The sequence below is a fragment of the Ylistrum balloti genome, unplaced genomic scaffold (assembly GCF_031769215.1).
Source record: "Ylistrum balloti isolate Yb309-2 unplaced genomic scaffold, AGI_CSIRO_Ybal_v1 Utg370274, whole genome shotgun sequence".
In the NCBI taxonomy this organism is placed as follows: Eukaryota; Metazoa; Mollusca; class Bivalvia; order Pectinida; family Pectinidae; genus Ylistrum; species Ylistrum balloti.
In genome coordinates, this window is record NW_026782212.1 from 1,152,045 (window position 1) to 1,169,365 (window position 17,321).

General features: G+C 34.2%; 1 protein-coding gene across 1 annotated transcript in view; it reads left to right on the forward strand.

The window, feature by feature from the left end:
- The window catches only part of LOC132552738 (dynein axonemal heavy chain 8-like), a 75,837-nt gene extending 69,296 nt beyond the window's left edge, over positions 1-6,541 (forward strand). The window contains 8 exon segments of the mRNA XM_060216932.1: positions 281-392; positions 658-791; positions 3,333-3,450; positions 3,888-4,051; positions 4,333-4,470; positions 4,608-4,817; positions 5,070-5,234; positions 5,543-6,541. Of these exon segments, the coding sequence (XP_060072915.1) occupies positions 281-392; positions 658-791; positions 3,333-3,450; positions 3,888-4,051; positions 4,333-4,470; positions 4,608-4,817; positions 5,070-5,234; positions 5,543-5,869 (1,368 nt within the window). The 3' untranslated portion in view covers positions 5,870-6,541.
- The last annotated feature ends 10,780 nt before the right edge of the window (positions 6,542-17,321 follow it).

Consider the following 17,321-nt stretch of genomic DNA (forward strand, 5'->3'; position numbering starts at 1 on the left):
TAAGTTTACTGCAGAAGTAATGGAATTTTTGTGCTGGGATAACAGAGTAGGTGCAAACTGTCTTAGATAGCTGAGTGGTTTGTCTAAACACTGAGGTAACCAAACTGTTTATAAACTCGTTGAGGTAGTTAACTTGAGCGTGTACTCTCACAGGTTACTCATTGAGTTATCTGAGTTTGGTGTGAGCTCCCTGTGGTAGCAGCATTAAATATTGTCTGACTACATAGAGAGGCTAAGTTTAATGTAAACTCACTGAAGTATATATTGGTGTTTTTTACAGATTATCTACGGGAGCTATATCACAGACGATTATGACAGGAACAGTATGAGTTCTATAGTAGATTACTGGATCTCACCTAATGCTGTCAAGAAAGATTTTGACGTGGCAAAGTGTAAGTCTGTCATCACTCATGATTTACAATTAGTCTTATATCAAAGTGTAAAAAGTAATTAAACTAACTTGTACATGTATAATGAAAGTCCGCACTTCAACATGTATTACTGTATGTTTGTTATGAAATAATCTTACCTGAACTTTTTAAATTCAAATGGTGATGAATCAATACAAATTTAATATATTCTTGTATTTGCCATTATTCACGGAATGAATGTTGGCATTACATTGTTTTTATCCATGTTATGATTTTGATGCAACAGTGAAGTATCGTCATCCCCCGGGCTTCTTCAATACCAACCCACGCCTCAACAACCTCATTCAGGCTCTCGATGGCATCAATAACCACTTCCTCGATGTTCCAGAGGGTTGTCACTTACATCACAGCAACATAGAGGTAAGTGTCAGGTCAAGGTTGAAAGGTCACATGCACTGCTGCCAGCTTGTCTTCAGTGACCAAACAAAGATAATGGTGTTTTCTGAATTTTTGTTGTGAAAGATATAAATTTTGAGAATTAGAGACCTGGTTACTGAAGTATGTAGCATCAGCTTGTTATACTCTGTCACTATTGTACATCACCTAAACACAGTCATAAGTGTGTCTAATCATATCTTCACTGTGTCTTCAGCACTGCATGGACATAAGTATAATCATGATTTGACTCTGATATACAGAACTCTGAATCATTATGTTAATGAAGGATGGGTAATTGATATATGAAAAAAGGAAATTCTTCGCTTTGTGGGTTTCAGAATCAACATCAAATTTTACAGCGAGATGCATTGTTTCCTGTCGACAACATGGTCACTATCTATTATTATATTATGTTCCCTTGTTCATAGTTAGTTTTTTTTATTATATTCATCACCAAATCTGACTTACCCAAGCTTTACCCAAGTATAATGGACTGGTAAAACAATTACCCTGGGAGACTAGGAAATGGAGATAGGGTTGTGTGTGGGAACTGTATTATATTAAAAATGATAAGGTAGGGACTTTAAAGATCAACATGATAAAAAAACCAGGTGGGGATCGGATAGTTATCATTACAGCTGTGAATTATGACATTGTTCAGCATACTTCTCAGATTACCATTAGTAATGAATAGAGACTTCAAACAACAAATCACCTGTTCATGTTGACATTTAAAGTTGTTCTAAAATGTTTGTATGAATCTAATAGTGCATGTAAATCATCACTCACAGCATGATATGCTTCACCATTATTTACCTTTATCATTAACAGACCTGTGTTAGTCTGTACCTTCCTGATTATAATTCTACGCTACTGTTCCCTTGTGTTCACAAGGTTACACTGCTGTAAGCATGTTGTATAGTTGTACATTTTAATTTTGTGATGAGTTCCACAAGTTGTTCAATTTTTATCAAAGTATTTCCTTCCAAAAGAAGTCCACTCGAAGACATTTGGAACTGGATAGATATCTAATAATAAGCTGATCTCTTAAATCTTGATTCAAGAATAACTTCACTAAAGGGAGATAACTGCTACAACTATACAACAACAAACTATTTTATATCCAAGTTTATGCACAATGTATTTTCACGTTAACTGACTGCATGTTTTATTTTGTTCCTGCATGCTTTACCAGGATGATCAGAATCTGGTAGGACTCTGTGTGTAACTAACGACAGAACAGTGTGGCTCTTAATATGTGTGTAGAGATGTACAGTCTGCATTGACTTTGTGAAGATAATATCAACTGTTCTACTCAAAAAATATTTGTCTTTAACACAATACTTATGTACTTTAGACAGTCTGGTCCTAGTGGGATATGTAGTACCACAGGCTTATATATTTTTTCCTCCTAAGTGAAGATTAAAAAGAATAATAAAATATTATCAAAATGAAAACAGGAACCATTTAAATGTACATAGTAATTTTACAACCATAAAGGGATTGAGTGATCAATCACAATAAAATAGTTCATATCTTGAATTTTTTGTCAGAAACATTCAACATATCATAGTTTAATGTACTTCTCAATATGAGAATATGCTGATTCAAAGTCTGGTAAATTATATAGAAACACACAGAAATTTATATCTAACTTATTAAATAGGACCATATATCATCTGGAACTCAAGCAAAAATTGCTCTTGAGAAAATTGAAAAAAATTACTTTTATTTCTAATTAAGATGCATTTTTTTCATTAATTCAGATAAAGCTAAATATATTTAAAAGTTGCTTAATATGTCTACATCTTATGTTACATGGTCTTTTCAAATTATTATTTTCTGTATAATACCTCCCGAGACAATCAAATACTTCATACCAGTTTATAGCATGACAATGTAGATAGTTCCTGATCTTCCACTCACCCTTCTTTGAGTTCTAAAACATAAAAGACAGAACAAAAATGATTTTTCCTGAGACCAGCATGTTTAGCCAGTTGCTTCTGTGTCATTATGACAGTTGTTATATGACTATTAACACTATAGATCTATAATCTATAATGTGGGGGTGTTCTACATCTCTAAAACATCTTCTAACAAGTGTTGTCTGGTCAACAGAAAGGGACTGATAAAAACCCAATTGTTTGTTGTTAATGTCATTTTCAACGCCTGATATGCATGGTCAGTTTATTTTGTTGATGTTATGTAACATGTTTTTTTGTATTTTCTTTTCTTTTTTACAAATAGATAACAATAATGGATAAAACATGGATGTTTTGTTCATATTGATTAACAATACTTTGAAGAATAATATGACATCATTGGAGGTTTAAATAGACCTTTTCTCTAGTGTTAATGAATTATACAAACCTGTTTTGTTGCCTTTAATTACTATGGTACTTCAGATACATATCACTACATAGCTATAACATGTGGAGTATGAGTTACATGTAACAGACAATATCAACAGATTATATTCGATACATTAGAGATAGTTCATAAATGTGTTTTCCTGTGTTACAGACACTACTGGGAGATGAGCAGTATGTTTTTACTCGACTCAACAAAGTGTTTGATGCCATGCCCTCTACGGAGACGTTGTCTCACAAACTTTTCCCCAAACCACCAACTCCATTCCATGGTAAGGGAAATTTTAAGGCATCAGAGATCTCCCAAAAAACACCACCAAACAACAGAACCATATAGAAATTTTGGTTTTCTTTTTGTTACTGTAAGCAGTAATATTTTTCAGAAATACTTAAGCTTCATCCTTGCGGCTTTCAAACATTCAAATAGCCAATATGAAATTTCATCTCTCAAATCTTTGACTTAAAAATTATATTAAAAAACTGTATGAATTGTTACCACAATGTTACATATTCCATCTTCAGTATTGAAACAGGTGGGAAATTTAAAGTTGAATTAATTCTTGACAAAGTGTTATGTCATTATCTTTTGAAATTCTGGTAAGGAAGTTACGCTGTTTGATTTAATTCTTCTACCTAGGATTTATCTGTAACAGCTATAACGTACTATACCGATCATGTATGACATATCTTACCCATCATCTTTACCTAGGTCCAGCCAAGGCAGAGATCAGCAAGTACAGTAACAACCCAGCTGTCTTTACCCAGGGCACTTTTGCTACCTCCACATACTCTGTCCTTAAACGAACCAAGGAGATAGAGTTGTGGGAAGTGTGTCACACACTACTCACCAAAATGCCAAAATCCTACAACAGGGTATGTCTGTCAAGATTTTAAGGAATATTTAACAATATTTTCTGGAAAAATCTAACAAAATTTAGCATCCCTGTATGGTTTTATTTTTATATCTATGAATTTAAGAATGGCCAATAAATATACTCATTACTTTATTTGAAATATGTTACTGTGTTAAATAAGTCATTCAAACCAAACAGTATGTTTCTGATCGGTGTCATGATTGAACTTGTTCAGTAGCTTCAAATGGTAATATGTAGCATCCATCCAATTGTTGACTATCGTGATTCCAGTATTAAGAGTACAAATATTTCTTTTTGTAGGATTTTCTATTGGACCGAGTTAAGAAAATGGCTGATTTCCCATCCTTCAACACCTTTGTCATGAAAGAGTTTGATCAAATGATCCTCCTCATCACTGAGATCAGGACAACACTACAGGTACATACAGCTTTTAAATCTGATAACTATTGGATATTTAGAACATTTTAACAAAGAACTTCCATTTTCTGGACTCATTCAATAAAATTGTTGTCTTACTTCTGTTTATATTATTTTTATAATTTTCTGTCTACCAGGCCATTAAGAATGCATGCGAGACAAACGTTCTGGGTGACATGATGTCTGACCATATTCTGTCTGCGGCTGATGATCTGTTCTATGGCCGTACACCCCAAACCTGGTGTCGCATGGCTGGCAGCTCAGCTCCTCCCATGAATTTTGCAGTTGGCAATTGGTTCAATGATCTTGGAAACAGATGTCTACATTTTGAAAGAATACTCAGCCAGGTATGTTATAAGTCTAATTATACAACGACTAAGATTTAAGGACTTTTATTTTACGCTACATATGTATATCTGCAAACATTAGCGATGCAGCACTATTCTGGTAACAAGAAAAGCAATTACAATTCTTCACAGAATTGGAAGATAAGTAGATTCAGTTCTATGAAACAATAACTAATGATAGAATTTAACATCATCTGGTCAGGAATGTAGCTAGGTTGTTAGTTGGATGTTAAGGCTTGCTTTCTGTTCCAGGGACGAGACAAGATGCCCTGTTACTGGTTAGGAGCCTTCTTCAACCCACGAGGACTCCTTGCCCTCCTCAAACAGGATTACATCCGTCACTACTGTGGAGACCGCTCTGGAAACTTTGAACAGTTTGTGTTCCAGACAGAGGTCACCACCAGGGATAAGGAACATGTAAGTAAAGCAACATTGTCTGTATGTACAGATAACATTCAGGTAAATGTATTTACACTACAATACATATCCACATAGATACCATTTGTAACACATGTGGAATCACTAACACCAAGAACAACCTTAAGGTAAGCAAGTTTCTGGAAACCTTGAAGCTCAGTCATAATTCAACATGTCCAGTATCAAAAATCTTTTTATAGTAATATTGGCAATTATTGAAACAAATTTTATGCATTTATAAGTATTCTTTATAATTGTGAAAATTTCATAACTATATATGACATGTGCTATCATTCCATTGATAACAGCTACGAGACCCACCTCCAGAGGGAATGTTTGTGTATGGGATCCACATGTGGGGTTGTGCTTGGGAGAAGACTACAATGGAGCTCCAGGACACACCTCCAAGGATTGGCTATTCTAGTCTGCCTGTTGTCCATGTAAACTGCTACCCTATCAATGAAAAACCCCTTCTTCAGGACCCTGTCAAGGCTGCCGAGGTGTACCAGTGTCCCGTCTATGCCTCGCGTCTCAGCAAGCGTGAACCTATCATGGAGATGGACTTCAAACGGGAGGGTTACCCTGCCACACGCTGGGCTCTAAGGGGACTGTCATGTACCATCAGAAACTATTGAGAGTTTTTCTCTCCTACAGTGTTGACCGTTTCAAATTACAAGTCTTGTGTCCCACCGTGTACCTGCCATTGTGTACTGAACCTATCCAAGGAGGCTGATTGTTGCAAATGTGTAGACTTACTGCAAGGAAATTCTTACCTAACTATGTATTAATTTTTGAGAAATCTCGAGTGTTGAATTGTGATTCATCACATTATTTGTTATATTGAATATCATTATCCTGAAACTGGAATTAAGAGTTTAGAATAAAAACCAATAAATTTCAGAACCCCACCCTTATAAGCATGTTATGTAAGTTATGGAATACTGTACACAGACTAGATACCTTCAGTATCATTTCGATCAACACTGCGTGTCCTGTTGTAGTGTCGAATTTAAAATTACCAGTATTTCTTCAGCCAAAGTTGATGACTTTGTACAAGGACTAAGGTCATTCATATAGATTTGTGTTATAGTTGTAGAAATGTCAAAACAGCTAGATCCTTGTTTATACTTAAGATTTTTATATATTAGTTTTGCAGAGTGGCCAAATAAACTGGATCTGAACCTGTATAATCAACTGCACATAGAAGTGCCTTATAGCCGTGTCAAATCTTCTTGTGCATATAATGCTCAAGTCTGTGATATCATATAGAAATGTATATATCTGAAATTCTTGTAGACTTCAGAAGTGAGGATGACTTCATAAATTATCATGTTTTCACAAATACCTATCTCTCTTTGTGTGTTTATTAGAAACAAGCAGTATTCATTGTTGAGCAATAAGATAACAAGGCAATCATAGGACATTCCATCATTCATTACAATACCAATTTTCACCTCTAAAACTCGTACCTATTTATTACTTCTTGTAGAACTGTGTGTATATATTGATAGAGATGTCAAAATTTGTTTTATTTATGATATTGATAGACATGTCAAAGTTTTTATGTTTATAATGTACTTATAAAAAATCCTTCAGGGATCATAATCCACTTTATTCTGTTGAATGCTTCAAACACTACACTGCTGAAGGGTTATATATGGTGTGTAGGGGCTTTAATTCAAGAATTATCTAGACTAATAGTAATGCCTCTTTGATTCTTCCATCCTGTATACATGTACTGGTTAGGGTTGTCTGATATACTGCTGACGTCTGAATCTTCTGTCCTCTATTTACTGGTGAATCAGGGTCGTCAATTACATTTGTGTTATAATACCATGATGCATGGCCCTCCATTTAAATCTTACAGTCCGTCCTGTATAAGTCATTTTCAGAAATGTTTTATTGCTGTTAAATAGGATGAAATTTATCCAACTTGTTTGCTGCTGAGAGCTACATTGTAAATCCTAAAGTGTTTTATATTTTTTTCTCCATTATTGGAGAGTATTGAAGTATTTTACATATTTCAACCATAAAAATAAATTGTTGTATTGTTGATATTGATGTTTTGTTTGTTTTTAAAAAAGCTTGCCTTAGTGACTATGGTTACTATAGTAACATGACCATCCAATTTTGTACCTACCACAAGTCTTTTGACAAATCATGGACAATAACAGATCAGCTTTAAAGAACTTAAGAAGGGAACAATGAAAATGTTTCAGCTAATTTTGCATTTATCACCTAATTCATTACTCATGAGGGAATCTTGTCTCAATGATGTGAATAAATGTTCATAATCAATACCATACATGAAAATGCTTAGAAAATAGAGATAATAACACATTGGAAAAATGGTCCATTTATTAAACAGGGTAAATCATGAATAACTCACATAGATACATATCAAAGAAACGAGGTAGAAAAATAACAAATATCCAAAAACAAAAAAAATATTGTCTTAAGTACAGGAACAAAAAGGTGTTCAAAGAATACAGTATACAGCTTAAAAGTAGGTATACCAGTAATCCAGTATTATGTAGATCTGTATACAAGCATATTGAATGATCTAATTGCACTTAAAAGTTTTAATGATTTCATTTATATTATCCAAACATGCTACATCTTGATGGTCCCCAACACTATGCCTCATTACATATACAACCCCCTTCATCTTTCACCTGTTGTGAATTCACCTACACATCATATTTCCATTCATAACACAAATATTGATAAGGTAATGTGGAAGTTGAGAGTACAGCTTTGGCTAGTGAGAATTTCCTTTAAGTCGAGCAGTAGAGTGCCAAAAATTACATATGTATAATTTTCTTTCATCAAGACACCTGAACCACAGGAATATATATGGCCACCAGACTTCCATTACATAGTTGTGACATATGTTCAAATTATACCCTTATATTTTTACTGAAACACAATTCTTAATTCTAAAATGCTTAATATGAATGTGAAGCTTGGTCACAATCCCTCCACTACAGTGCTGATCAGGATTTTCTGAAGAAAAAAAACAGTAACAGTGACATTGACCTTACAATCCAGAATCTCTTCTTGTCTCTGGTATCATGTTTCTTTATATCAATATGAAGTTTGATCAAATTCGCTCAAGAATTGAAGCCACAAGATTCTTACATACAATAAACATATGTATAGGAACATCCCTATATCCCTTTCAATATTTGTCGCAAGACGATAGCTTTTTCAGGGTCATTTGTAGAAGGAAAGCCAGACTCTACATTACATCTCTGTAAGAATGATGTGATGATAGTGCCTGAAAATAATGACTGCATTGGAAATTAATACCTCAAAAAATAATCAAACTGACATTGAAAGTCATTTCAATTCAAAGGACTGTGAATGAATGCAGTCTTCACCATTTCTCCACCCATCTTAAAGATATGTAAGGTGGAGATGAGCATGTTGAGGGTTACTCAGGTCTAATCATACTTACTGCTGTACAAATTACCAAGTAATCAAGAGTCGTTCATGGACAGTTCCCTACACCCTTCTAAACCATTCAAACTGTGTAAACCCAAACAATGATTAGATGTTCAATAGCCACCAAGCACTGGTTTATATATTGTTATTTATTTTATCAGGAAGATCGATTTAGAGCTTTTATGCATTAAAAGTATTGTACTGAGATATTAAACCACTAATTGCAGTTTCTGAATGTTATTTACATAACAACCGTTGTGAATGTGCTTTACCATCATTTTGTTAATTTTGATACGTCAAAAAATGACAAGATGCTTTAAATTAGTAACACTACATGCATCAGGAAAATCTTAAATTGATTTAGCACTACAAGCGATAAGCAATGTTTGAAAGGCTGCTAAAAGGAATCTGTTGCTGTTATGGACATGATCACAGATATACCTCTCTATAAGCTGCATACCATGCATTCTTCAACTACTGATATGACACAAGAAACCAAACATGGGTACCAAGGCTACAGACATTATCTGCATACATGTATGTACTAATGAGTAGCCAATAATCTGGTAGACACTAATATATGTACATATGTCTGTGATGTATAGCTAACATGTATACGTACATAGACTCAATAAGCAATAAGCCCTAGATGTCAAAATCATTCGCTACTTTGGCAATTATTATAAATTAAAGGACAAAATTATATTTTTGTAATTCTGTTAAACAGCAGTGGACAGAGAGTAGCTCAGGTTTTCCATAAGAGCCTGTCGCCAGCCAATTTGACCGCCTACTTTGATCATTTGGCCACCTACACCAATCCAGTTCTGTAATAATGTTCTGTACACGACTACACATGCACGGCAGGCCAGCCTCCTACTTTCACTACACAGCCTACTACTAACAAAATTATGGAAAACCCTGGTAGCTTATTACAAACATGGGCCTATTGTCAGATAAATACAGAATCTGTCTTACAAATTTTTACAATTTTTACAAATTACAAACTGATATCTTTTTATGAAAACATCAAAATAATGCAAGTTGTTGATGGGCCATAAAACAATACAAAAACAAAACTAAAACTTTAAGATATGAAATTTTAACCATCACTCAGACACACAAATGGTTCAAATTGTGTGTAACTTAGTTTTTTTCAGTTTGATAATCAACAATGGAAGATGTACTAAGGATTTCATATAGTGCAAGAGATCCCATAGGGACCTCGGCGCCTTCAACTGTTTGATCTTCAGTTATTCTTTAAAAGTTGAATGTTTTCCCTTTTTTCCTCTTGTTTGCACTTAATTACAAAACATTTCATAATTCTTTTCCAGAAATAGCAACAGTAATCTTTTGACTATCAAAAATGGCTACATTTCAGCCAATTTGATTTTTCAGTCAAATCCGACAACTAGGATCCAAGGGGAACCTACATAATAAACATAAGAATGCCTTGTCAAGAACATCTAATGAAACAGCGATAGGAAAAATTGTTGAAGACCAGACCACAGAGCTTGCAGTGCAAATCTGAGAAAAACAGAAAATCTACAGTAACAACAATCACGTTTAACCACATCACTACCAAGGTACCACCTCAAATAGTTAAAACATAAAAACTTCAATGACACTCACAAGAAAAACTAAGAAAGGAATGTGATTAGGCACAATGGACATTTATCCCCCTACATGCCCTGGCTGTTGAGAACTCTCTCATGGGAAAAAAAAAAAAAAATGAAAAGATTTTCACTGTTATATCTCATATCTGTGAAGTTAACATCAAATATATTTAAGGCATGCTATAGAAAGAGATCTATAATACAGGCTAAATATCACTCAATATCTCATTTGATCTTGTTTGGAAAATTAAACTTCATGTCTTTTACTCTTACAGTCCTCAAAGTTAAGGTAATTAATTTAAGCAAATGTTTCTCCAATTAATTGACTCATTGAATTTGAATGAAGCAAACCACTACAATTGTCATGACCTTAATCTTAAGCTTGTTTATTATAAGGTCTCTGACAGAATTGCTAGTCTCATTATTATATAGATTTTCATTTCCAACCAGCAAATTGTCCAGGGGTCACCTAATATATTTCATCATCTTTATTTTCTTAATATAACAAACAAGTACCATTTGGAACGAAGGAGTGTCACATTCCTAAGTTCTTTACCACCCAATAAAGAGTTATGGTGCTTAGTCACCTTCCTTCAAATACAGAGTTATGGCCCTTTATCCACCTGCTATATACGCAAAGTTATATTCCTTTGTTCATCAGCATATATTTACAGAGTTATGGCCCTTTGTTCACTGAATATATAGAGTTGTGTTCACTTTTCATTACTTTGTTTTTAACATATCATGCATGACGACGACTTAGGTTTGAATAAGTGCCTTTAAATTTTACTTTGCAATCTTAATTTCTTGTTCAATGTTTATTGTTTCAGGGATAAAACAATATTTCCTGACTTACTGAGCACTATCATGTGGTCCACAAAAAAATCAGGCCAGCAAGTCCCAAATTCATGCAAAAAAAATGATATGAAAAAACAATGTTATAAATTATTCTTCAATATAAACAACACTTCTCAAATTTGTAAACTCTGTACATCAGAACTTTGAGAACATATCATACAAAATCAAAATGTAAATAAAAACAAGTGATAACAACAGAACAAAAATTAAATATAGATAACAAAGTAAAAGTCAATACTGAGTTAACAAAACATGAAACTGTTTTCAATATAGTGATACAGTCTTATCTCCTGTATATGTATTGATATTCAGGTATCATACAAGATGGGAATAGATATCAAAGGACATATTGGCTGAAATTTAATGATTCCCCGACGAACATGATCAAGATATCTATATATGATGTCATTTTAAACTAAGTTGTGGAATAACAGAAGAGATCACACTTGTTACAATAGCACAGTACTATTGGTAGATGATAGTTCCTACCATTTTTATCCTGTAATAAGCCTATAGCCTCTGTTAGCATTTTTACTGAACTGCAATATACATGGGTGGGCTTATTGATAGCCATGGGCTTACTGTCAGATAAATATTGTAATGTGTTTAAGAATTTTTACCTCTTGATAATATTTGGCAATAAAAAAATGTGACAGTATCTGATTCAATGCATTATAGATTGTGTTGAACTGACCACAATATCTTCATGATTAGCAAAGTAACTTAGTACATACCATGACGTGTATCCCTCCATGGCTTCCCTGTATTCCCTATCAAATACCGACTATATTCATAACTACAGTAGGATTAGGATATGTCCTATACAGGGCAACACCTATTTACACCAGGAAAAAAAGTCTGTCTGCAATGTACACATATTACAACAAATTACAACAAATATACATATTTCTAAAATGTCTAAGGTTTGAAGTAGTCTTCACAACTTAAAATAAACAAGGTCTTGCATTACAAGAACTAGAACTACACTTGTCTGGAGCTGCAATCACTCAGTCTGTAGAGCATTTACGCCTTAAGCCTATTTCCCCATCCCAAATTATTTCATGTACGTGTAATATTGTGAAGTTATTGAATAAAGTAATGTTTTAAATCATACTAATTTGACCTCAGGTGTTGGAGGTATGATTCGTTCTTGGACGTTTTGCATGTTTAATAATGTTAAGTTCCTAACTAAAATATTGTTTTAAAGTAAACTATCGAGAATTCAGGAGAAGAATTGACATGGTAGGTACAATTCCTATCTGGGTGTTTTGTTATGTAATATTGTGGAACTACTGAATATAGTAATACCTGGTGATTTGTGTTGTCAGGAAGCTGAGATCACCGATCACATTGTGCAGTTGTTATTGTATCCTTTGACTAGACACTTTATCAGATAGTTCTAGATAGCATGACAGAGACCTCCTATGTGATGTGTAGTGAAGTATATCTAGACACCACTACAAAGAGACCCCATTTCAAAATTACCTTGACTGCTGACGAGGTAATAAACGTTCAAAGTAAATCTGCCACCATAAAGAAACTAAATGCATGACTATGTATGCATTATCTTCACTTCACTGCAGACTAAAAAAACATACGTATAGGATCTTACACGAGTTTGATATGTGAATCTAAGAAACAAGTCTAGGAATTTTTCACTTCAGTGAGCCTTTACTTTACATATATGGAAATCAATAAAAGATCATTTTTATCATATTAATTTTTCAAGCAAATATGGTAGAAAACTGACATTTCTACATAAAACTTTAAGTTATGTTTGCTTTATATCTACCGTAAATTTGCGGGTATAGTGCGCAGGTACTTTTTGGGGTCAGATTAAAAAAAAAAAAAAAAAAAAAATCTACAGAAAGATTAATTGATTATTGGTTACCGCAATGAAACAGTTGTGGTTTGATCCATTAATAACTAGGAAACCACAATCATCGTGACCCTAACATATTTCATTACCTTGTGTAAACATATTCTCACAGGTGCCTGAATTAACAAGCATGAATGGTTTGGCTAATTGGATAATTAACAGTTCTTAACAGGTAACAAACACATTGAGTATGAGGAGATTGTTGACACTCGGCTTCGGCTGTTCGATGTTGTTTTAACTGTCTGAAAAGTTTCAATCATACCTTGTCCCCATATCTGTACCTACCGCTGTATCCGAATGTACTTAATTATAGATTGTTTACACCGACTTCGACATGGGGAAACAGCGAACACCATTTGACTAGGCGAGAGACTTGAGTTTCGTGCCGCCGGTCGCCACTTCGACATTCCAGAGTGAAATATCAAGGTATATGGTCTACAATGTAACTTGTAAGGCCTTCAGTAAATGTGTGATGTCATTTTGCTATCAAAAATGTCACAAGATATATCACACGTGATATATACATAAATATGGAATGGGTATATTCTATGAATGACAAGGCAATCATATAATAAAGGTATTGTATACCCTGTATATAGGACGGATGTGTTATACTGATCTGGTATAACTTGTAAATGCAGTAAAAGGTATTACTAGTATATAAGTCATGTCGGCTGAGATCAAATTTTCAATTGTTTTACATATTATATAAATATCTATAGCACCATTTTTTTTTCATGAGATATCATAAACCTACAAATATGTATAAAAATATTTTCAACAATCTAAGCATTTGATTTTTTTTCAATATTATCTTTCTGACTCTAAAATGTAAATTTCCTGATGTCTGAACACTGCCCACTTTTGTTGAAAATGTTATTCAGTCTGGTAAAACTTCAAACTTTGTTTAGACAGAGACAAGAAAATATGTTTCTTTCTCTGTCTTGTAAAAGTTGAATCAGTTTGCATGGACTGCACTTGATGCATTGAACTGAATTGTTGATCAATTATCTTCAATAATTTTGTACACTTTTGTATGTTATGGTACTTTATATACCCAGGTATATGCTCTTATCGCAGATTTTCAACCAATAAAAAAAATCTATGATCATTTTACACAATTGGGTTCTGGTATATCCAATATACTAGGCAGTTGATAGTACAAGCATTGTCTACTTATCCTGACTGGGTGATATGGGCTCTGTATCAGGTTCACTGACACCTTTATCTGGAGAGTAGGATTCTACACAGCCTTGAGTTGGAGAGTAAGGCTCCTTAGCCATCTGAGATTCCATTTCAAGCTGTAAATCAGGAAGATTGTCCTGATGATCTGTTGACAAATAATTACAAGCAACATCATCCTGTTGCTGCAAGATGGGCAAGTCTTGAAGCAGATTATACACCATCTCTGACTCTATCGGGTCACCAAAATGCTGAATACTTTTCTTTGATTCTCCTTCTTCCAAAACTTGTCCTTCCATTGCTGGTGCCTCGCCTGCACCATCACACATCTCCCCATCAGCCAGATCCTCAGTTTGACATTGCTCAATCAGGTTCATCACATTTTCATCTTTTACCAGATCCAGGTTTACAACGTCTTCCCCTCCGTCACTGATTCCTGCTGTATCAATGTCTGTGATGGTGTCTATATTACAAATCTTGCTAGTTACCAAGTCTGTAATGAAGTCTTCAATACCATCAAGTTCAGCAAGACTATCAGATGAATTTTCAACATTACATGGTATTTCATGAAACATAGATGGATTCTTGGGTTCCTCTGTGACATGCAAGAGATAATCAACCAGCTGACTGTCATTTTCCATAATCATAGTGGGGTCACCATGCGACATCATGACTGCCTGTGGGTTATCACGTGTTACTGAGGGTTCAGTAGGAGAGTCTGAATGCATGATACTTTCAATTAAACTCCTTGAATCATCCTCCATTCTAAAGAGCCCAGACAAAACATCACACTTTGGGTCATAAGCAGGTATTTCATTGCTTTGGTAAGGCTTGACCTCAGAGTTACTGGAGGATTTTACCATCATGATGATAGCTGGATCAGTGAAGGAATCATTAGAAGTTATTAATTCTGATTTTTGCCCGACCTCAGGATTACTGTTCTCTATCAACTCGCTGTTCTGTGCATCTGTGCTCACTTCTTGTTCTTCCTGTGAGATTGTGCACTCTCTAATAAGCGTAACCACTTCAGTTACATTTCCTTGCTCTACAAGTTCTTCCTCCTCTATAGCTTTGATGGAGTTGATTCTTTGCAGTGTTTCAACATTCCCGGATTCTTTTCTGTCCTTAGAAATATTTGTACTCTCTACATATTCCTCTATGCAGTCTTCAAATTTATCAACATCTTCTTCCGCAGGTTCTGCGCTAGACAACAGCTTGTCACCCACTTCAATTTTCGGGTTGTCTTTTTCCATATCATCATTCTTGGATGGTTTTGGACTTATCTCTCCTGTCTTTCCACTAGTACCAATGGCCTCACTGTCTCCATTGATTTTCTGTACCTGACCATTACACTTCATATTGACTCTAACCACGGTCAGGTTTGGATTGGTTAGGAGTCGGACATCCTGACACAAACCACCTGTCTTCCTTGTGAATGAATCCTCTTTTTCTGCATACCGGTTTTTATTTCTGTGAATATAATTAAAACATTAAAGACCATTTTAGTTTAAAATGGATGTACAACATGAAGAAGATAAATAAGATTCCCAGAGGGCCATTATCACAAGGGCCTGTAACAATGTTTCTAGGGTATAACTAGTAATGGGGACAAACAAAATACCAAAGAGAAATTCACCACTCTTCAAAATGTTATCCATGTTCGGATAAATCATTACCAGTCTTGTGAAACTTTTAATAATTCTGCAACAATTTTATTCATTTTTACCTCTGTGACTTTGAAATACATCAATAGTACTGTATAAACAGACCTCATAGCACTCTTACCTAGCTACCTTGTGGCCAAATCAAGTACCCTTGCTTTAGAAGAACTCAGGGAGATTTGTAACTGTTTGAAATATATTTGATCCAAGTGACCCGGAGAGATTCATAATAGTTTTAAACATATTGATCCAAGTGACCTTGAAAAATGGTCAAGGTCATTTAGGAGGAAATTTTAAACTTCTTACATACTTCCTGGACAAATATTAGCACCCTGTGTCTTCTGAAACTTAAAACACTTATTGATGGTTTTTAACATATTTTACTCCTGAAGGCCACTGATATAAAGTAACTTTTATGCAGTTTGTCTTACATATCTACTGCTTAGATATTAGGATTCTAGGTCTTCTACAAATTGTGAAGAAGATTATTAAATGTTTTAAATATATGACACTAGAAAATAAGTAAAGGTCATTGATATGAGAAAACAAAATAAAGCTCAACATCTTAGGTAACTGCTGGTATCATATCTGGACTAAGGGTTTTATGAAACTTGATATGAAAATTTTGAAATATTTTAAAGATTGTAAAAAAGACACAGAAATGAACAGCACTTTCTAACACAATTTCAGAATTAAATATAGATAAGTGAAACAATGAGGTCAACTTGCTACAGCTGTATCCTCCTTTGTTTCTGACCCAATGACCTTGAAAATAGGTCAAGGCCATTTATATGAGGAAACTCTACAACAATCCATCTGAGGTATCTTACTGACATAACATCAGTAATCTGGACTTTTTGAAGCTTAGGAAGATCATTAAAAAGTTTTCAGGCCGACTGACTCATAAGACCTTGAATATAGACTTCAGTCATTCATATGAGGAAACATTGTAGAACTCTCTCCCTGGAACCAGCTAGCCTTATATTAGTACAATGGGTCTTCAGGCACTTGAAATGATGATTATCAATTTTTTTAAAGTATCTTATCCCTGTGACCTTGAACCCAGAAGAAAAATCATCATTTTCGTATCTTTATACTTTACCTTTTGTTTGCGAACTTTTTGTTTTGTCTGGGATTCAGGTACAGAATATTACTGTCAAAATTGAAAAAATTAATATTCAATAATGAATGTTGATGATGTTGGATTTTGATGTATATAGCTTTTGTTAGAATTTGATAATTCATGCACAACATTTAAAATGCTACGTAAAAACAAAATATGACTGTCAAATAACCTTGGGAATATCACGTTTATAAGTTTTCCCCCAGAAATTCACTCAAGATTTTCCAAATACAACTTCATAAGTCTACCCTGTTAAGATAGATGTTGCTAAAATATACAGTTAAAATGGATTCATATCAATTTACTTATCTGAGGTGTCATTGT